The following is a 22,368-nucleotide window of genomic DNA, read 5'->3' as shown; positions in this document are numbered from 1 at the left end:
CCTTGGCACAGCTGCTCAGACTATAGGCATGTGGGACGTTTGTGGATTACAGTGCACATGGGTGTGCACAGGTGTGGTCATTCCTTATGCGGTCATCTGGCGGTCCTCTTCTAGTCATTCCCCTGCATCATAGATGTTCTCTTGCTAAGTGTTTGCTTGGTACCACTCCTGACCTAGCATCTATAGAAATAGCATGTTGCTCCTAACCATGAGTGTAAGGTTTTCATTATTGCCAATGCTTTATATAGCTTGTTAATTTTCCCTCTTTTATTTTCTAAAGAGGATCTGGAATGAGTCAGGCCTGAGTTGACCACAGGGATACTTCCTGGTTTGGGAATGTCCTTCTCTCTAGCATGGAGATGATCAGAGTTCCCAGTTGGCTAATGTAGAATCTTGCTGCCTTTCTATTTCCTTGCCTCCCTAGAGTTGATCCATGGTCACCACCCACCCAGAGCAGGCAGAATCCAACCCCATCCCTCATTATACCACCCACCGGCAATGCTGGCATCATTGTGCGGCTTGTTTCTTGGTTCCACTGTGCCCCCAATCTCTCCCCTAACTCCTGGGTATTCTCTCCCTGGGAGGCAGAGGACAGGGACCCTTGCTCTCTATGAAGTTCATCTGTCAGAGTAGAGAGCAGCAGAGAAGTGTGACAGGAAATGGGTGAGGGAGGGGATGGGCGGATGAGGCTCCAAGACGCCACAGACTGGAGGAGGAATGGAGACAAAGCACAAAGCCTCCCAGGGCAGTGCTGTAGCCCCAGTGTTCCGCAAGCCAGCAGGGGCCCTCAGCTGGAACAGGGTGGGTGGGGTCACAGAATGCAGGGCCCATTGTGAAGCTGGCCTCTTGTCCTGGGGCTCAGAAGGGTCTGGCCTTGATTGGGCCGCTGCTTCTGAAAAAGAGCCTGCTCAGAGGAGCATGCCCCAGACATGGGCAGGGGAAATCAGAGTGAGGTGAGACCAGGGCTGAGCTAATTGTGGATGGAGACAGAAAACAGTCAGCACAGGCGGCTGCAGGCCTTGGGATGAATATGGAGAGCTTCTGTGAGCTGGGGCAGAAGCTGTAGAGGATCACACTTTGATGCTCAGGGGGAAAGGGTCATCTCTAATGAAACTGATGAGCCTTGTTTGGGCTCCGCCCCTCACTGAGGCCATCCATCTAAGGCAGCCGCACTGCTGTCCAGTGTTGTCTAAGCAAACAGGTCTCTTCATCAAAGGCTCCTTGGGGTGCAGGGGGTGGTGCCTCAGTCACTGGTCGGCAGAGCCAATGCCAACACAGAGCGAGTCTCAGCCAAGCTCCATGACTCTCACTGGGTCACAGATGCAGCCAGCTTGAGTCTCTGGTGGCCACGCCTTCTCCAAAAGTGTATGACAATGTATTTTTCACTTGACCTTAGCCAAAAGGCTGAGAAACAATTACAGTGTATGTTTCAATCATTGATGTACTTGTCAAAATGTCTATTGATTCCCATCCCCAATAAAGGTGTGTGGGGAGAGGAGGAGGGAGGAATGGAGGGAGAGAGGGAGACTGCGTGTACAACAACCTCAGCTATATTTCCTCAGAAGCCATCCATCTTGTTGGAGATAGAATATCTCACTGGCTTGAGAATCCACTAGTCTATGCTATACTGTGCTGTGCTGTGCTGCCCATGAACCCCAGGGGTGCTCCTGTCTCCATTTCCCCCATGCTGGGATTTTAGAGGCACACCATCCTGCCCTCCTCTTAGGGTGAGACCTGCGGAACCAGTTCAGGTCCTTGTGTGCTTTTGTGGCAGGTGCTTTACCCACTGAGTGGTCTCCCCAAGCCCCAGAGATGGTTTATTTTTGGAACTTGAAAGGGGCTTGTAGCTTGAATCTGACTCTCCTGATGGGGAGCACGGCCTTGCCCTCCCCTCGACCTGGTCGCAGTAAATGCTGGTTTCTCTCAGGAAGCTCCGTTTCTCTCAGGCTCTCGCCCATGGGTTCAGTAGCCTGTCATCGATGAGTGATGTGCTTCGGCTTGTAACCCGTCACAGCTAGTGCCTCTCAGGGGCAGGCATTGCTCTTGCAGTTTTAGTTCAAATTGGACCGCTTTCCTAAATCATTTGGAAACTTTCTAGTCGATTTGTCTTTCTAACAGCGGTGATGGCTCCAGCATGTCATTCTCCATTTTCTTGTCTTATCTCAAGAAGTAGGTTTTGTAAAAATGGGTATAGAAGGCGAGGCATGGAGGTGCACATCTGTCACCCAATCCCAGAGAAGCTTAAGGTGTGGGGATGCTGAGCGAGGCCAGCCTGGGCTACAAAGATGAATCACAAACTAAGTAAATGAAGCCTGGACTATTTAAGGCTGACAGCGGCCAACGATGCCACTCAAGCCTGCAGACCCGAGTTCAGTCACTGGAACCCGTGTCAAGGTAGAAGAGACGCAGCTGCACGGGGCCATTAATTTACGACTGTCACCTCACAGTCTGGACAGTTTTACTCCCCTTCAGTAAAGGAGGAGACAGGCAAAGAGAGGGCAAGCCTTCCTTGGAGAGCCTCTCAGCCCAGCAGAAGAAGAGAGTGCAGTCGAGGCCAGCCCCGGGCCTGCCTTTCTCCCATACAGAGCTCCCACAGTGTTTCACGTGTGCTTTTGGATTTGGAGGTGGGACCCCACCCTCTGCTCTGTGGGTGCTGATGCCCTGTGGAAGGGCAGGGATGCTAGGGGATGCCAAGCTCTGGGACTCACACTTCCGGCCATCCGAGTTCAGAAATGCATGAGACGCACCAGCATCTCCACCTCAGTTCTTCCCAATCAAGAGAATGATGCCCATTTACTTTCCAGAGTCAATGTGGGCATGCAGATGACTCTGGTACCCGCGGGTGCTCGGAGCTGGTGTCTGAGTGGAAGTGTGTGGTCTGTGTTTCCTAGGACACTCCCAGCAGTTGTCAGGGTTTGCTAGTTTCATAAAACAGGCCACTTGACAGCGACGGAGTGCAGACATCACTGCTGGGTCACTTAAAGTGTGGCCAAGTTAGGAGCATTTCCTGTCAGTCTGCCAGTTTGCCTAGCACAGCACTGGTAGCCACAGTAAGAGCCAGTGTCGAAGCAAGGATCATGACAAGACTGTCATCACCAGGGCCAGGGCCAGTATTGGATTTTCTTGACCTTTGGCTATTGCTGGCCAGGTCTCCTTTGCCAGCAGAGTATCACCTTCTCCCTGTCCCCTCCCCCAGGCCTCCTAGCTTCAGGACAGTTGGCACACTCAACAAGGAGGTGCCGCTCAAAGCTGTTCTCCTTTCTTACAGGAGGCTAAAACCCCTCCTAACACATACTTTCACCCTCTGGGTCTCCCAAGCCTGGCTGAATGAAGCATGGTGCCCAGTCTCCCCAGAGACCTGACCTGACCAGACACCCACACACACACACCCCAAATAAACTGAGAGTTCCTCCCTGTTTTCCAGGCTCCTTTGATGTCATTTCGCAAGTAACAACTCCTGGCTTGCCACTGCAGTCCACCTATCCCCACAGTGAAGTGCCAGACACTGAACATAGGGTTTAGTCCTCCTGGGGGCCCCCAACTACAAGCCCTTTACCTGATCATAATTATAATGAGCCTTTGCCTCTGTCCAGGAAGTCCCTAATCCTCGCCCAGGTTGTACATCTTTGCTAGGCTCCCCAGCACCCTGGACAGCTCCGCTCACCATTTTGGTTTCTGGGGACTCTAACTTAAAAGTCCTTTTGCTAACCTAATGTGGTTAGCATTTTACTAACTAAGCCATCTCCCCAGCCCTTGGGTATCTTAAACGAAACCAGAGAAGCAGCCATCAAGAACGAAGGAACAGGAGAGTCAATGGTGCACCACTCCTTTGGGCTTCTCAGCCCACCTTCCAAGGGCAGAGTGCCACCCTGGGGACCACTCTCCTGCCGCCAAGGGAGCCAGGCCTTCCACCCAGCTGGGCTGACCTGTCGTTAGAAATCATGACGCATCTCCTCCTCCCTCTCCCATTAAGCTTTGCCTCCCTGCACAGAGACAAGAGGCATCTACTGTTCACCCAGCGGACCAATTTTCATCAATTTTCATTCCGTTTTCTGCAGACCGCCGACGAGTGGGCAGAGAACATGCCCAAGGTCCCGCCCCCCACATCTCCCAAAGAATCATCCAACAGAGACATCTTGGCACGAGTGCAAAAGGCAGTAGCATCCCACTACCACACCATCGCCCAGGAGTTTGAGAACTTCGACACCCTGAAAAGCAACACAGTCTCCAGAGATGAGTTCAGATCCATCTGCACCCGCCACGTACAGATCCTGACGGACGAGCAGGTAAGAGGGCGGCCACTCACCCCAAGCAGGTGACAGAGCAGACAGTTCTCCACTGCACTCTTTTCCTTTTCTTTTTTTCTTTCTTTTTTGTTTTTGTTTTGTTTTTTTCAAGGCGGGGTTTCTCTGTATAGCCCCTGGCTGTCCTGGAACTCACTCTGTAGACCAGGCTGGCCTCAAACTCAGAAATCCGCCTGCCCCTACCTCCTGAGTGCTGGGATTACAGGCGTGCGCCACCACCGCCCGGCTTTGCGCTCCTTTTTTAAGGTAATTTCCCATCCCCCCTTTCTTTTCCTCCTCCTTTCTTTCTCTTCCTTCACCCTCCCCCTCCTTCTCCTTTCTCTTCCTTTCTCCCTCATCCATAAGCTCTCCCTAGATAGCCCTTAATAACCTGGAACTCCCGCTTTGTAGAGAAAACTGGCCTTGGATTTGGGTTGATCATCTTCTCCCTCCCCATTGCTGGGAGTGCCTGCGTGAGCTCGCACGCCCTGCTGGGGTCTCAGTTTGTTGTAACCCACAGAAGCCTCTGTTGCTCTATCAGCTGTGAGCGTTTCAGTCGGGGTGAGCTTCAGGTCCCTTTTGCTGTTAAAATGAGTGCCAGCTCTCAGTCAGTCTCCTGCCTCTGCAATCATCTGGTACTGGAATGATTGACATCGAGTTTCCTCTCTGTGTTGTACCCTGGGGCAGCACGCTGTGCCAGTCATGTTGTCAATGGCACCAGAACACTTAGTACCACTTAACCTCCATCTTGTCTCCATGACCTGGCTCACCCACATGATAAAAACTTACTTCACACTCAAAGGAGTCCAGCTCTCCAGAGCTCCATTCCATGATTGGGGGAGGGGACATGGCTTTGGAAACCTGTAGGTACAGTTGGCCTTCAGGAGAGAGAGAGAGAGAGAGAGAGAGAGAGAGAGAGAGAGAGAGAGAGAGAGAGAGAGAGAGAGACACAGAGACAGACACAGAGACAGACACAGAGACACAGAGAGCAGCTTCAGTGCTGAGTTTGAACTGATGGGCTGTCAGGGCTCTGCATGAAATGTGTTGTTAGCTATCCACCATCAGTGCTAGGTCTGCCTAGCTGTTGCTTCAGGTGACAGACCACAGCTCCTCCTTACAGCAGGTCTGTGGGGTTAGGGAAAGTCTACATTTAGCCTTATCATGAAGGAGGATCTCTCAATATTTTGTGATTTCTGCCCCTGCCCCAAAACAGACACCCCTAGCAAGTGAGAAAGATGCTTGCAGATAATAAAATAACAGGCTTTTGCAGCTGTCCAGCTGTGCACCTTTGTAGTTGTGCACCTGTCCAGATGTGCACCTGTGCAGATGTGCACCTATCCGGCTATACTCCTGTCCAGCTGTGCACTGTGCACCTGTCCAGCTGTGCGACTATCCAGCTGTGCGACTATCCAGCTGTGCGACTGTCCAGCTGTGTGCCTGCCCAGCTGTGTGCCTGTCCAGCTGTCTGTGCACCCATTCAGCTGTGCACCTGTCCAGCTATGTGACTCAGAAAAGTCAGTTGGCATCCCTGTATGCTTCCCACCATGCTCCTGGCACCCTGCTCTCCTAGCCAGCTGCCTTCTCTGCCCCTGCCAGCACCTGGTGCCTGTATCTCTTGCTGCCTGCTCCTCCTCCCAGATTCTAAGCAGAAGGAGGCTTTTCCCAGCCTCACTTGGCCCTTTCCATTCTCTCCATCCTCCCAGTTCCGGAGGTCCTGGTCCCCTGACCCCAGCCTTGGCCTCTGAGCAGGTTTCTGGGTACAGCCACCAACCTTGATGTGCAGCAAATGCACAGAGCCAGCAAGCCCACCCGTGCACAAATGCTGGTGCTGGGCTGCTGTCAACAGACAAATTTTCCCCTGCTGCTGTGACGTAATACCTGACAAACGCAACTTGGGGGAGGAAGGGTTCCTTTTGGCTCAGGGTTTAAGATAGTCTGTCCTGGAGGGGAAGCATGGTGACAGAGGCTGGAGGCAGCGGGCCATGTGTGCACAGCCAGGAAGCAGGGAGAGATAGCTGCTGGTCACTTCCTACCTACCTTTTATTCAGCCCAGGGCTGCAGCCCACTGGATGGTCCTGCTCACACTTGGGGTGTGTCTTCCACCTTAATTAGTCTAATCCAGAATGCACCATACAAATATGCATAAAGGCTCATCTCCTATGTGATTCTAGACCCTGTCTAGTTGACAGTCAAGATTAATTATTCCAGTAGAGGAGGGGCATGGAGGCCAGAGGAGCAGGGCTCATGAAGAGTGTGTGTGTCCCCTTTTCTACAACGCCCCTGCAGCTGGGAGGAACCTGCATTTGCAGCTCGTTCTTGGCTCCACTCTGGGCGTAGCCATCCTCACCTTGCCCAAGGTTACAGGAACACCAGCTGATCCTCTCCTGAAGGTTTTGGAGCGTCTGTTTTCTATTCTTGTCATGCAGGCAGCACCTGTTTGTCCACCTGTGTGAAGTGGGTCCCCTGGGCGCTGGGGACTCTGTGGCCCTCCTTCATCCTCAGTGTCAGCGATGTCTTATCAGCCATCCTTTCACGGGGGTCAGCTCTAACTCCGCTCTGCTCCACCAGACCGTAAATGACCAGCACCTGGGTCTCTGTGCTCTGTCCAGCCGGGAGTGCCTGCAACCCGGGAGCAAAGCTGTCTGGTGTTTCAGTGCCGTTACATTGGCTCCCCTGGAAGTCTGGTGATGCATGCCTGTAAGACCAGAACTGAGGCAGGAGAACCACAAGCTCCCTGACAGTGTGGGCTTCATGAGCCCCTGTCTCCACGGGTGTGGGGGAGGGGAAGCTGCCACACTTTATTGGATTGCACCAACTGAGCTTCCTGTCCACTGACCGGCCTCTCCCCCTTTCTGTGACTGTCCCTGTAACATTTTGCTCTCTTGTTGTTTGGGACTTCTGCTGTGTCCTCAACACCCATTTGGTTTGATCATAAGAAAACACTTGTAACTTCATCCCTTCAGTTAAGTTTTGTTAGCTGTCGTCATAACTACTTTGCTAAATTTGGCCATTGTTATCACTTGCCAACTATGGCTGGTACCTTGGGCCAGTTCTGAGTAGCAGGCAGGTGACCTTTCAGCCTATAGGCCTCTTGTTTTTTGTTTTTGTTTTTGTTTTTGTTTTTTTCTTGATTTGTAACAATGCCCAGATGCCACAGTCCTGTTAACCAGGGCTGTGGCAGCAGACAGAACAGCGGTGTTCCCTGTTCTAGCCATGAATGCTTTAGAGATTCCTTCGTATATCAAATGCCAGGGGCTCCTGATCAACTCTTCTCTGTCATATTTTTTTCCTTTCTAAAACCGAGCAACCATGGGTGGGTCCTGGCTGTCCCGAATGCTCACCCTACATGTACACATGTACCAAGATAGACATCTAGCTCTTCCCATTCAATTTCTCACTTCGGCGAGCCATGCTGATAGGCTTTATGATAGTAACGCAAACATACACTCCCGTGGTGAGCACAGTTTGGTCAGGGTGTGTTGAAATTGTTTCCTTGGTTGTAGAGATGGCTCAGTGGTTAGTGGTTAGGGACACTGACTGAGCTTGCAGAGGACCTGAGTTGGGTTCTGATCCACCAAAATGGTGGCTCACAACTGCTTGTAAATGTCAGATTCAAAGAAGCCAGTCTTACTCTAACCATGGCAGGCTCCCATATGTGTACCTACAAACGTCTACACTCCCCCCTTCTTCTCCCCGCCCCCTGCCTTGCTTTCCTTCTCTTTAAAATTAAAAACAAAGTTCTACCATGCTGGAATCTATGACAGGTAGGCATTTTGGTGACAATTTGTGTCAATGTCTGTGACTTCAGTCTGTACTTTCTTGTGTTGTCCATGTCTTCTGTGAATCAACAGCACCACAGCTGTGTAGGTGGAGGAGTCTTGGGCTGTGCACTTTCTTGTTTTGTTTGTGGGGCCTGGGCAGAACTGGGCCACCAGCTTCCTGAAAGCAAAGTAAAAATGTCCATAATGGAAGCCTTCAATTTGCCAGCGTGTTTCTCTGCCGGTTATGGGGCTACTCCGGTTCATCTGTTTTGGTAGCTTACGCTTATGACAGGAGCTTGTCCACTTTTCGATTCTTGGATTGGCATACACTGACTTACATCTGTGTCTGCTCGCTCCTCAGTGAGTTCTCGCCACGTGTGCCGCCCAGCTGGAGCACACTGCACGCGGTCTCCCCCAGCCTCACACGGCAGCCCTGCCTGCATTCTCTCCATCTCTCCCGAGGACCAGCTCTCAGCTTGCTGCTGCTGGCTTTCTACTGTATTGCAGCTCGCTCTCCTTGTTCTCTTTGCCTTGGCATAGGTTGGACGCAGGCTTTGAATTTCAGCTGCTCTTCCTTCCATAATAGGCATTTAAAACTGTACATTTCTGTCTAATTACTACTTTAGCTGCATCCAAATTTTGATACATAGTTGTAAAATTATAATGGAGCTCCTAGTCTCTTATTCCCATGTTGTGTCCTTTGATTTAGAAATACGGGTGGCTTTTTTTTTTTTTTTTTTGTTCCTGAATGAATGTGTTTTTAAAGAGTTATTAACTTATAAATGAACATGATTTTAATTAGAGAATGGTACTGGATCTTATCAGTTATTAGAATTATCTGAGATTGGATGTGTGGTCATTCTTTCTAAATGTGTCATTTGTAGCTAGATGGTATGTGTTGAATGGAGCATTATGAAGCATTCTACACCTGCTGATTGAAACCAGCTGTTACTTTTAGCCTCAGCTAAGAGTATTGTCTCAGTTAGCTTGGCCCATCAACAGCTAAAAAATGCGGATACTTGCAACTCAGTGTTAGATGTATCAAGTCCAAAGAAAATTGTTCTTAATCTTAAAGTCTATTTAATGTGATAATAGCATGGTCTCTGAGCTTTCCTTTCATTTAAAGTCTGTTTGGTTTATCTATTTAAATTTCTTCAAATCTTTTACATGCCTGACATTTTTGTGTGCCTGCTTTATGAGCAGCACACAAATGGATTCTTAAGCATCCTCTCTAGTGATCCCTGCCTTTTTACACAGAGTGTTTGGCACATTTACATTTATTGTTGTTGCTGTTGTCTCCATTTACTTCTGTTATCAACAGAACCCAGCTTCCCACTGTGCTCATGCTCATTTCCTTTATATTTGAAAAATGTAATTTCTTGACTTAATTTGGATTGAGCTTTTAAAAATAGCTGTTCTAATATAGTTGTCAAAAATTACATACTTTCTTAGTCAATAACTAGCTGTTGCCCTTAAGTTTTCCCACTTTTTAAAACAGGTTCCCTTGTTCTCTGGTTTGTGAGGATGCTGAGTTGCTGTGACTCAATGGGCTCCTTGGATTTCATGTTACTGTTATTAGTATTTTATCTTTCTCTTGTGATTTTTCTCTACAAATTAAAAACCCATGGTTCACTGAGTCCATTGGTGTTTGTTCAGTGTTGCTTTCTTTACCTATTCCATCTGAGGCCTTTCTTCTGCTCATATTTCTTCTTCTTCTCCTTCTCCTTCTCCACCACCTCCTCTTTCTCCTCCTCCTCCTCCTTCTTAGTGTGGCCTTTGTGATCTTAAATGATAAATTCAGTTTTTATATAAACATGCCTTTATTTTGCCATTTTTAGAAAGATAATGTTTAATGGGTAAAAATTAATTTTTCAAAGATGAAGTGACTGTTCACAATTTTCCACTCGGCTCTCTTTTGGTTTCTGCTGCTGCTCTTCAGGTTGCAGTTATGGCCACTGATCTCTGCCATCTGCTATGTGACATCTATCTGAAGGCACAGTCAGCCTTGGCTTGTCCATGGCAACTTACTCCTTCATATATGTGGTGACCTTGTTTCTCTGAAAGCCATTGCTAGGCTGAGTTTTCCTGGGCACTGTTAGCCTGTTGTTGCATTTAGTTATGGAGTCAACTTTGCAGGGAGAGCTCATGGTGCAGGGAGAGGTGGGGGTGAGCACCTGAGGGTCAGGTGAGGGACACAGCAGAACAAAGGGCAGGGGAGCATGCAGGCGGTGCAAGGAGAGTCTGGAAACAGGACGGGCAGAGAGAACACTGGAGATAGGATTCCAGGGCCATCACACTCAGTCATGCTGCCTTTGGGAGCAGCCCTCTGAGCAGCTAACACAGCTCAGCAATGAAGAGTGGTCATGGTGTTTTAGCACAGCAATAGAAGCCACATTAAGAACAAAGAGTTGGGGTTTACAGGGACCTTGTCTTTTGGAATGCATTGGTCAAAGATGACAGCAGAAAACATGGTGAGTTTTTATATAAACATGCCTTTATTTTGCCATTTTTAGAAAGATAATGTTCTAAGAGAAACCAGAGCCTGAGAGACATAGTATCCACGCTGAGAAGTGAAACCAGAGCCTGGGAGACATAGTACCCATGCTGAAAGGCCTCCCAAACAGAGGAGCAGGCCACCTCTGCACCTGACACACAGGAGCCGTGGGAGTTCAGAGACTTTCCTCAGCCTCAGAAGCAGCTTCAATCAGAGCTGGGACCAGAGGGAGCTTGAGGATGTGGGTTTTGTGAGGACAGAGAGAGTTCCTCAGAACTCCATGGAAGAGTCAGGACTCAGAGGCAGAAGAGAGGCCTGAGGCTAAGAGGCTCAGGAGAGTGATCATCCCAGCTGGCAGATGGAGGCTGTGTCTATGTGGTGGCAAGATGGACGGACACTGTGAGACTCGCAGCTTCTAAAAGATGCTGGCGGGGTCTGGAGACCAGGGTTAGCCTGGAGTGAAGCAGAGGCTACTTGCTGGAACACTGGGCACCCTTTAGTCTCTGGGGTGGGAGCTATCCCTCTTGATTCGCTTTTTAGCAGAATCTTGCACATTTTCAATATACTCTTTTTCAATCTTCCTGTAGGTTCTGAGGTTGAATCAGAGCTCTGTGGGCAGGGTTTAGCAGACTCCCTGAGGAATTCTGCTTGCTGGAGCTGGGGAAAGCCCTGGGCTGGTCTACCTCTAAGCTCATCAACTGTGTGGAGTCTTATTACCCATCACGGGTTGTTTTTAATTTTCTCAATGGCTTGCAAATCCTCTCAGCTCCAGACGCCACCCTCTGGGAAGACTCTTGGTATGAGCAAGCCCCCATTAGTAAATCCCACACGTGGCAGCTGCCTGCCTGAGCACGCGCGCGCGCGCGCACACGCGCACACACACACACACATCAGGGTGGTGCAGACCTAAAGGTGCCCTAACACCAATTCCAGGGAAGCACCTACCTTTCTGACCCAAGAGTAGGCTGGTGTGGCAGCTAACAAGCAGTTGGCCAAGCAGAGCCCAAGAGATGTTCACTTTAAGTCATTTGCTGTGGAAAAACCCAAGAGGGACTCAGGAGCAAACTAAGTTTCTGGAGGCCTCTAGAAGACAAGGGGAGCAGGAAACTGTCCCCAGCCTACTGGCCTCTGTCCCTCTGGAGGCTGACTCTATCAGCTGGGGATTTTTTCAGGTTGGGTGGGTTCAGGGGTGAGAGCCCTAAGGCCCTGTAATCAAAGCCACTCGTGGGAGGCCTCTCGTCACCTGGTCCCATGCTGTGGTGTGTAGTTTTGATAGGGTCTGTGGCACCAGCCGGCCACCATGCAAAGCCATAAAGCCCCTCCCCAGTTTCCCAATGCACGGATGTGAAGGCTGGTGCCACCTGTGAGCCACTGTGACTCAGGTGTCTCAGAGACGGCTGAGAAGTGAGAGACCACAGCTTCCCTGGGACCAAGGCGGGCCCTGGTTTGATTTGCATTTTCTCCTAAAATGTTTTTATGCACCACAGCTCGGTCACTGTGACTAATCACAAGATTTAATGGCCTTAAACTGCTCACTGAGGACCCAATTCAATTAAAAAATGTCCTGCGGAAGCCATGAATAATCTTCTTGTCTTGCCTCCCCCCCCCCCCCCGCCCCCAGTCTTCCGGAGGCATCTATCCTGAGAGACCAAATGGATTTCTTTTCCTTTATTTATTTATTTTTAAAGTTGTCATTATTCCTGGTCTGCAGTCACCTCCTCTCACCTGTGACCCCACTTCTCCAGGACTCCCGAGACGCTGGCCCGGTCCACACTCCCTGGGGTGGGACTGACTTGCCTGCCATTAGTTTGACAGACTGTGGAGCGAGATGCCTGTCAACGCCAAGGGGAGGCTCAAGTACCAGGACTTCCTCAACAAGCTGAGCACCGAGAGGGCGCCCTCGCCGCCCATGGCCGCCGGCGACTCTGGAGAATCGACCGTTGCCCAGCGGGGAAGCAGCGCCCCTGAGGTCTCCCAAGGGACCAGGTCCACCCTCTGCTCTCCTCGGGACCCCAGAGCGGGGTTAAAATCACGGAGCCACCCCTGTGTGAGTGCCCATCCTGACAAGTGCCCCCATGTCACCTCCAGGCAGGTCTGTGCACATGGTAGTGGTGGTGGGGGGGGGGGGGGGGGGCAGGGAACAGTGTTTCTCCTGACAGGCTGCAGGTGATGGAGAAACTGGACTCATGAGCCTGAGGAGGGTGAGGGGGTGCTCCAGGGTCAGTTTCCAGAAAGGGAGGCTAGTAGTTTGAGGAAGGGTTGGGGAGGGGCCAGAAGGAAAGGAGGAGGAGACAGAGGTAAGGGGCCTGGGCAGGAAGCCCTTCTCTGACAAGGACAGTCTCCTGAGCTTGGGCTCCACCCTCACAGATGAATGTATTCCCAGTTTTTACACTTGACCCAGCTGAGGCCTCTGGTGTCTTCCTGGGCCTCAGGCCTCAGTTTGACGTAGAGCGCTAAACTGCACACTGAACCATCAGCACTGTCTCCTGTGTACCTACTATGCACTTGGGTGTTTGGTGTAGCTCAAAACTGGACAGAGGTCCTGGTATGTTGTCACCGATCTCAGAGTGATAGTGACTGTGGTCTTCTGGGAAATCAGAGGTGGCGTAGAACATGTCCGAAGCACCTTAGAAATAGCCACCTGCCGGGCGGTGGTGGCACACGCAATCCCAGCACTCTGGGAGGCAGAGGCAGGCTGGTTTCTGAGTTCAAGGCCAGCCTGGTCTACACAGAGAAACCCTGTCTCGAAAAAACCAAATCCAACCCCCCCCCCAAAAAAAAGAAATAGCCACCTGCTAGTCTCCCCACACTGAGGAGGATTAGGCCCCTGGTCAGTGGAGATCTGGACAGAGAGATGGCCAAAGGCTTTAAACAGGAAATTTGGGGGACATGAGTATAGTGTTAAGGAGAGACCCCTGAGAAAGGCTGGCCTTGAGGGAGACCCCAAGCCAAGGAGTGTGGGGAATTCTGGAAGTTAGGAAGGGCAAGGAGAAGGGCTATCCTCTAAAACATGGCTACATAGTTCCAAAGTCGATTATTAAGTGTTGGCTTGAGATGGCCCACTAGAGGAAGTAAGCCTACCTCCCTTCCTGCCACCTGCACAGCTGACCTGCAGATCCCAAGCCCTCCCTGTGGTTCCCTCCACAGCTCCCATGAGACCCTCCAGTTAAAAAGAATGCTTCTGTCCCTCCCCACAGACCCCAGTGGGCACCCCACCCCTACAGAACTGTGAACCCATCGAGAGCAGGCTCCGCAAACAGATCCAGGGCTGCTGGCGGGAGCTGCTGAGGGATTGTAAGGAGAAAGACACGGACAAGCAGGGGAGCATCTCGGCAGCAGAGTTCCTGGGTTCGTGGCCCCGCCCCCGGGGAGGCGGGGCTGGGGTGGGGGACCTGCGAGTGTTTAGGGGTGGAGCCGGGCAGGCCGCTAAGTGAGAGAAAGAAAAACCCGAGCATCCCTACCCACTGTGCTGCTCGTCCCTCCCTCAGCGCTCGTGGAGAAGTTCAAGCTGGATATCAGCAGGGAAGAGAGCCAGCAGCTCATCGTCAAGTACGACCTCAAGAACAACGGCAAGTTCGCCTACTGCGACTTCATCCAGAGCTGCGTCCTGCTGCTGAAGGCCAAGGAGACCTCTCTGATGCGGAGGATGAGGATCCAGAATGCAGACAAGATGGTAGGTGTGCCAGCCCAGAGCCCAAGGTTGGCCTGAACCCAGCAACCTTCTCTCGGCAGCACAGGGGAACTTGGACAGCCAGGATCCCCAAGCGCTGCTGGTCAGAGCCTGACTCCTTGGATCTCTGGCTTTCAAGGCCTTGGGCTTTCCTTCCGGAAGATCAGGACAGGGGAAGGTGGCTACCAACCAGGTCAGTTAGGGTAGTGTGTCAAGGTGTGTGCCTGCAGATAGGGTAGGGTAAAGGGGGCAAAAGATGCAACTTGAGGGACAGGTCTAACTGTGGATGTTAAAATGACTCAGGAGCTTAATTTCCTTAAAGTACCGGAAAGAAGGCTTCTGCCTCTGGGACTCTGGGGTCAGGCTCTGGAGATACAGCCTGGGGCCTAATAGTCTTTTGATGGAAGACACCCGCCCACAGTCCTGGCAACACTGGACTGACCAGAGTGGGCAGTGCTTCCTCTCACATGGTGCCCTGAGGGTTGAAAAGGGCAAAGTAGGCATGTGGGGGCCAAGGGCCCAGAGCCTGACTAAACCTTCAGAACTTGTCTGCCAGTGTACAGCCTGGAGTGGGGCCTGGGCAGAGTGTGGGTGGGGCCTTGACTGTGGGTGTGGCTTGAACAGCTCTCTATCTCACTCCACCCTACCCCCACACTCCCCCTCTGTGGTGGTTCTTCCTGCCTTCCTCTCATTCTTTATACTTGTCTTTTCTCTCTCCCGGTTGGTAGACTGAAGCGTTCTGCAACGAAGTCTTACTGTATAACCCAGGCTTGCCTGAAACTCCCTGGCAACCTCCCGCCTCCCCACCCATGCTTAACTGTGGCCTCAAAGGACCTGGCAGACACCAGGGCCCAAGCAGGGGGACAGCCCTGGTCTCCTCTTTCACCCTCAGCTCTGCGATAGTCACAGAGACCCCCCACCCACCCAGCCCCACCCTAGCTTGCTTTCATACCCTCACCCTGCTCAAACTTCTCCAGAGCCTGACGCTACAAAGTGTGCTCTATGCTCCTGCTCTGTCATGTCTGTAATGCAGAGTCAAGTTTGTCTGACCGAGATCTGAGCGCAGCTTGGCTGGGAACCGCACTCAGCAGGAGAGTGGGGAGCCTCCTTGAGAGGCTCACAGGAGGCCCAGGAGCGAGCAAATCCAGTTCCAATCTCCTTATAGCTCAGCAGAGGCTAATAACCCCATCCCTTCCACCCACCCAGCTCCTGGGCAGCTATTAGAGGGACTGGAGCAAGAGGGCCATCCTAAAACCCACGCAGGAAGGCACAGACAGGAAGTTCTGGCGAGATCCAGCACCGGCTGCTGCTTACCCACAGGAGGCAGGCAGAGGCAAAGCCAAGTGTACCAGGAGCTAGCCCAGCCCTATCGGTAGGAGAGGCTACCCCAGTCCTCCTTGGAGTCGCTTGGCAAATTCTCTCCCTAGTCTGGTTCTGCTCCTCTGGTATCAGTTTCCCCTTCTAGAAACAAGCTAGAATGGTCTGTGAGGAGCAGATGAAGAGTCCCTGTGAGGAAGAGGCCACTGATGCCTCTTTTGACGCACTGTCCAGAGCAGAGGGAGCCTCAGATCTCTCCCCCTCCCGAGAGAGTCTGGAGGGCCATATTGGGGGGGGGTTGGCACAAGGAGACGGGGTTCTTTGCCAGCTATCCCGGAACATACTCACTGGATTCCCCTGTCCCAGCTGTCCCTCAACTACATCTTGGACAGCAGGGGTAGACATGTCATGGGAGGCAGCTCGGGGCACAGGCAGTGGCAGGGTTGGCTGAGTTGGCACCGGCGTGGGTGGGCCAGGTTCCACAGGGCCCTGGCAGGTGGGCAGACTGACAGCTTGCAAAGCTTGAGATCACGTGGGTGTTTCTGTCCCCGGTGCTGAGTGAGATATAAACTGAAAGCCATTTCACCTCGCTAGTCTGTTTGAGGTAGCACCATGTCGCAACTAAGCCTTCTTCCTGTGACTTGTTTCACACTGTTGCCTGTAATTCACCTCTGTGATATGCAGACATGTGTTGGGGCTAGAGCCCTCCGACATCCTGTCTTCATCCCGTAGCACCCAAAGGAATAAGCAGTGTTGTGAGACTTCTCGCTGCCACATGCATTTGTACACTGTGGCTTTTCAAGTACCTTTGATCCTAACAACCTACTAGAAGGCTCAGTCACTCTTACCTCTGTATGGCTTTGAAGTTGGCCTACTGTTCACACAGACCTGTTCTTGCAAATGGGACCAGCTGTGGCTGAACCAGAGCTGGGATCAGGTCCCCTTTCTCAGCCTCAAGGTTCCCACCTGAGAACTGGAGATAGGAAGCTGTCCCCCACCCCCGACACCCTGCTCCCCAGGCTGTGGGAGGGAACTCGGCATCCCTGAGGTGCTAGGTCTGAACAGCCTTCCTTACAGGGAGGCAGAGCAGAGCCAGGCTCTGGCTGAGGCGGCAGTGCGCAGTGTCTCCGCTCCACTTTGCATGCCCCATCTCCATCTTGGCTTTAGAAAGAAGCTGGTGTGGAGACACCGTCCTTTTACTCAGCCTTGCTACGGATCCAGCCTAAGATCGTTCACTGCTGGAGGCCCATGCGGCGCACTTTCAAGACCTATGACGTGAATGGAACAGGACTCCTGAGTGTGGCTGACTTTAGGAAGGTGAGACTCTGCTAGTGAGCTGGAGTGCATAGCAAGCATGAAAGGCTGGTAGCCTCAGAAGCTCTAAAGGGACCCTGTACCTGCCCACAAGGCCAGGCAGGCTGTGGCCTACTTGCACACTACAGCTTCGTAAAGGTTTCTGGAAACTTCCAGGGTGTGTGTGTGTGTGTGTGTGTGTGTGTGTGTGTGTGTGTGTTGAGAGCCCCCTATCCAGGTCCCATCAGAGTCCTGGGACTCCTGGGACAGCCCAACAGTGCATACATGATATAGGCTTCCCACACAGGGAGCCCCACTCCACCCCACAGTGCACACTGGAGTGGTGCCACTTGGCTCCAGCCAATCCTGGCTCACTCTGAAGCCTGCCACCCTCAGCTCCCCATCCACAACCCAACTCATACCCTGCTCCAGCTTCCCATGCACATGCACCTGGGACCATCCCTGGGATGTGTTAGTTGGTCAAGCACGGGGGAGGGGGCAGTTTCTCTTCCCCTTCCCAGGGACCCAGGGTGAGGCAAGCAGAGAAGGCAATAAGATGGGAACATCTCTAGCAGAGCCGGAGGTGGGGGAGGGGTAGATGGGCATGAGTGGGGGCAATTTCTCTTTCCATGGAGAAGTCTAGAGTGGGGGCTTCCACAGCTGGCCCAGCAGTGGGGCCAGGGACCCCGTTCTGCCACCCTCAGCACCCAGCTTCCTTCCCCACCTCATGGTCCCAGGGGGCTCATGGAGCCTCCACTTCATCCCCGATAATAAGAGAAAGGTGTGCCCCATCCCTTGGGAGGAAAGAACGAAACAGTGGGCACCTCGCATCCTCAGCCAGGGCCGCGCCACGCCCTGAGCCTGTGCATGGAGGAGGGGTTGACCTGAAGCCACCACTGCTCACCGGTCTCCTGGCCCCCAGGTGCTGCGGCAATACAGCATCAACCTGTCGGAGGAGGAGTTCTTCCACGTGCTCGAGTACTATGACAAGTCGCTCTCTTCGAAGATCTCCTACAACGACTTCCTGCGCGCCTTCCTGCAGTAGGCATCCAGGCGGGGCAGCACTGGGGACAGATGGGGCATCAGGGTCTGTCCCCAAGACTAGTAAAACCAGACCTTGGAGGGCTTTAGTGAAACTCCCCAGAGCTGCTTCAGAACCTAACCCTACCCCATCACCAGCCTCCCAGGACGTGCAGGCTCCTGCTCTAACCCTCACTGAGGCCTCTCCAGGCGACCACAGGGCGGCCGCTGGCCTCGGGCGCTCTGACTCATTAGTTTGAGCAAATAAAATAGTCTTTGTGGGAATGACTCTTGAGACTTTTAAAAGAACTACGACTAATAAAATGTTTTTAAAACTTGGGATTCTTGGGGGTTTGTTCACGACTGCCTGCAGGGCGCCCGCTCCTATCCACAGCCCCTGCACCATTATTCGAGGGCCAAGGCTGCCTCTGCATGCCCACTTCTGTCTTGGATCTGAGGACAGCTGCAGCCCCATGGCCATGTCTGTTCTGAGTAGTTTGTCAACTTGGCACAAGCTAGAGTCATCTGGAGGCAGGGGAACCTCAACTGGGAAACTTCCTCCACCAGATTGACAAGTCTGTAGAGCATTTTCTTGATTAATGATTGATGTGGGAAGGCCCAGCTCCAGCCCACCGTGGGCACTGCCACCCCTGGGGCAGATGGTCCTAAATCATATAAGAAAGCAGGCTGAGCAAGCTAGTAGGCAGTGTTCCTCTGTGGCCTCTGCTTCAGTCCTTGCCCTCTTGTTCCCACCTCAGTGCTGGGGTGTGACCTCAGAGCTGGGGTGTGACCTCAGAGCTGGGGTGTGACCACAGAGCTGGGGTGTGACCACAGAGCTGGGGTGTGACCTCAGAGCTGGGTGTGACCTCAGAGCTGGGGTGTGACCTCAGAGCTGGGGTGTGACCTCAGAGCTGGGGTGTGACCACAGAGCTGGGGTGTGACCACAGAGCTGGGGTGTGACCTCAGAGCTAGGTGTGACATCAGAGCTGGGGTGTGACCTCAGAGTTGTAAGATACAATAAACCCTTTCCTCCCCAAATCGGTTTTGGTCCATGTGTTTATACAGCAGTAGATAGAGGACAACGTCCCTGTCCCTGCCCTCTAACGCTGAGTCCCACACTCCTTCCAAGGTCTATCTCTAAGGCCACTGCTTGGGGATCCTCCCCTGGGCCCTGAGGAAGGCAGTCAGGGCACATCCTCATGCTGCTGAGTGATCGCCACCCTCATCCCTCCCCTCTTCACAGGAACTCTGGGCACCAAGTCCAGCTGGTAGGGTGAGAATGGTGACTGCTTTTGCCACCCACACTTGGTAAACATCTCCAGTCTAACGAGGAATGGCCTCTGGACCCCTCTTGAGAAGAAAACAAACCTGCAAGCTGGGGGGCAGGGTAGCTTGGGCCGGGGGATCCACTCTGCTGGACTTCACGGCACAGGGAGACATGCTCTCTTGGCCACATCCCTAGCTCCTGGCACTGCCAGTCGTAGGTCCTGTGTGAGCAGGGCCACAGTGCAGCCCGTCACTCACACTGGGCTCTTAGAAGATCTGGTAGGTGTCATTCTAGCCCCAGAAACCAATAGGGTTCCTGCGATTTTTTTTTTTTGAGTAACCTATTGAATGTCACAGTGTGAAGGATCGGGTGAGGGGTTGTGGATGCCCATAACTGTGCCTAGACCTTGACTTTCCTCCCACCCTATACCTCACTTCATCTTCCCCACACTGACTCTCACACAACCTTGAACTCAGAACCTGCTGTTTCTAATACCTCTCCCTTCTCAGAGCCCAGAGCCAACTCCTGACCTTCTGGTGGCTGGGACTCTGCCAATGTTCAGGAACTGAGGGAGAAAGAGGGTGTGGCAACAGGAGAGGTAGGCAGCTCTGCAGGTGGCCCATGAAGCCTAGAATCTTCACCCCACCCCCACCCCCACCCCTGTCCCTGCATGGAAAAGAGTGGACGCCCCTTTGGCACACAAGCCCAGCTTTCAGCAAAAATATTACCTGACCCTCCAAAGGCCACAGTCTGCAGGGACAGCATCAGCCTCAGATGCGACATGGATTTGGAGACTGCAGGAGGTTGAGGCAGCAGGAGTGCCTGTTGCAACAGAAAGAGACACAGTAGAAGACTACACAGGAAACTCTGGCAGAAGGAAAATCAAGTGCTCAAGGAAAATGCTGGAAACACAGACCACAGTGAAAAAGGCAGATCATCAGCAAGGAGGAATGAAAGGGTAGGGTGCTGGGCAGCGTGGATAAGAGTGTAGAAAGTGATAGGAAGCCAGAGCTACAGGATGGGAAATCAGGGTGGGGTGGGGGTGGAGGAAGAGAACCTAGAGGGGCGTGCTTGGCTAAACAATGGCTGAGGCCTCTCCCCAGAAACCACAATGGCAGAAGATGAGGGCCAACACACCACAGCTCACTAAAGACCCAACCAAGGCAGGGATACAGCTTGATGGATACGCAAAAAAAAAAAGCAAGGAGCTGGGGTTGTGGCTCAGTGGGTAGATTGCTTGCTGCACAGGCATGTGAAAGCCAGCCATGCTGGTGCACTACCGTGATCCTAACCCTGGGGAGGCAGGCAGGAGGAGGATCCCTGGAGCTGCTGGCCAGCCAGGCTAGATGACCTGCAAGCCCAGGATCAGGAAGTGACTCTCAAAATACATACATATATACATACATACATACATACATATACACATATACATACATACACATATACATACATACCTTTGTACACATATACATACATACACGCATATATACATGCATGCATACATGCATACATACAGCAGAGAGCAAGACACCTGACATCGACCTCTGAGCTCTATCTACATGCACACATGCACACAGAAATATGTACATTCACCACACACACACCAAAAACTTAAATGGCCGGAGCTGGGCACAGTGACACACACCTGTAATCCCAGCACTCAGGAGATAAGTCATTAATTCAAGGCTAGCATGTGCGGTAGAGACCCTGTCTTGACAGATGTTGGTGACAGATGTTTTTCTAAAACAGTGTTACAGAGTGTCCTAGTTAGGGTTTTTATTGCTGGGACAAAACACCATGATCAAAAAGCAAGTTGGGGAGGAAAGGGTTTATTTGGGTTACACTTCCACATCACTGTTAATCATTAAAGGAAGCCAGAATAGGAACTCAAACAGGGCAGGAACCTGGAGGCAGAAGCTGATGCAGAGGTCATGGAGGAGCGCTGCTTCCTGGCTTGCTTCCCAGGGCTTGCTCAGCCTGCTTTCCTATAAAACCCAGGACCACCAGGCCAGGATGACTCCACCCACTACGGGCTGGGCCCTCCTGCATTGATCACTATGATTCAGAAAATGCCTTACAGCTGGATCTTGTGGAGGCATTTCCTCGATTGAGGCTCCTTCCTCTCTGATGACTCTAGCTTGTGTTGAGACACAAAAACCAGCCAGTGCACAGAGGCTCAAAGAAATGAAAGGCATCAGGAATGAAATAATTGAAAGTAAAAGAAAACCCTGTGTGCTTATGATTGTCCTCAAAGGTAACGTCTCAGAATTTGTAGCCATGTATTTGTTTGAGTGCAACAGATACAACAATGGCTTCACAAAGAATGAGGACAAAGAGCCAAGCTTGTGCTGAGAGGGTAGGGTCTGCTCCCGTGAGTGACAACGCAGATTGTCTACAGACAGACAAGGGTGCTTTAAGATGTCCCTGCGAACCATAAAGCAACCACTAAAAACATACTGTATAGTTATGTAAGAAGTAGAAATCAGTCAACAGGGATCAAAATGGAATCAAATATGTGAGTGGGGAGGACAAGCTGCCAGGAAAGGGAGCACCACACAGGCTTGATCTGAGTGTGGGCTCCCTAGCCCACATTAAAAAGCAAGGCTCGGTGGCATGTGCTTGGGCCCTCAGTGCTGGGGAAGTGGAGATGGGTAAATCCCTGGGGTTTACCAGCAAGCCAGCCTAGCCTGCCCGGTGAGCTTCAGGGTCAGTGGAGTCCTGTCTCAGCAATGAGGACCTGAGGAATCAGTGGTAAAGCAACCACTAAAAACATACTGTATACTTATGTAAGAAGTACAAATCAGACAGCAGGGACTGACTGAGCTCTGGTCTACATGCATGCACATATGCACGTGCACATATATGTGTACCCTACACATGCAGGCACACTTGTGCACATACATGTAGCTGCACGCACACACACACACATGTCTTTCAGTAGTCAAAACAGTGAGGAAACTAACAAGAATTGTTGAACAGAATGGTTGTCTGCCCAGGACACTCCTAAGAGCCAAAATGGCCCTAGAATGAACCAGGCAGTGTGCCATCGGGTCATTAGAGATCACTGGCATCTCCAGTTAGCATACACAACTGCAATGGGAGTTTTCAAACAGTATCACTTGTGACAGCCCCCTCCAGCGTGCCAGGTAGACATAAACCTAAAATTCCCAACAGGTCCTCCTGTGCAGTGGTAGTGGTAGACTGTGCAGCACTGTAATACAAGACCACAGATCAAAATCAGGGCAGGGGTGTGCTGCCCTTCT

General features: G+C 51.9%; 1 protein-coding gene across 2 annotated transcripts in view; it reads left to right on the top strand.

Annotated features, from left to right (window-relative positions):
- The window catches only part of Efcab6 (EF-hand calcium binding domain 6), a 177,819-nt gene extending 159,641 nt beyond the window's left edge, over nt 1-18,178 (top strand). For both annotated transcript variants that reach the window (XM_052161364.1, XM_052161365.1), the window contains 6 exons: nt 4,059-4,286; nt 12,346-12,585; nt 13,736-13,886; nt 14,027-14,211; nt 16,693-16,842; nt 17,741-18,178. In XM_052161364.1, the coding sequence (XP_052017324.1) occupies nt 4,059-4,286; nt 12,346-12,585; nt 13,736-13,886; nt 14,027-14,211; nt 16,693-16,842; nt 17,741-17,863 (1,077 nt within the window). In that variant the 3' untranslated portion in view covers nt 17,864-18,178. The remainder of the gene's footprint in view (nt 1-4,058; nt 4,287-12,345; nt 12,586-13,735; nt 13,887-14,026; nt 14,212-16,692; nt 16,843-17,740) is intronic.
- The last annotated feature ends 4,190 nt before the right edge of the window (nt 18,179-22,368 follow it).

Source organism: Apodemus sylvaticus, chromosome 17 (genome assembly GCF_947179515.1).
Source record: "Apodemus sylvaticus chromosome 17, mApoSyl1.1, whole genome shotgun sequence".
In the NCBI taxonomy this organism is placed as follows: domain Eukaryota; kingdom Metazoa; phylum Chordata; class Mammalia; order Rodentia; family Muridae; genus Apodemus; species Apodemus sylvaticus.
This window is presented reverse-complemented; position numbering and strand designations above follow the sequence as displayed.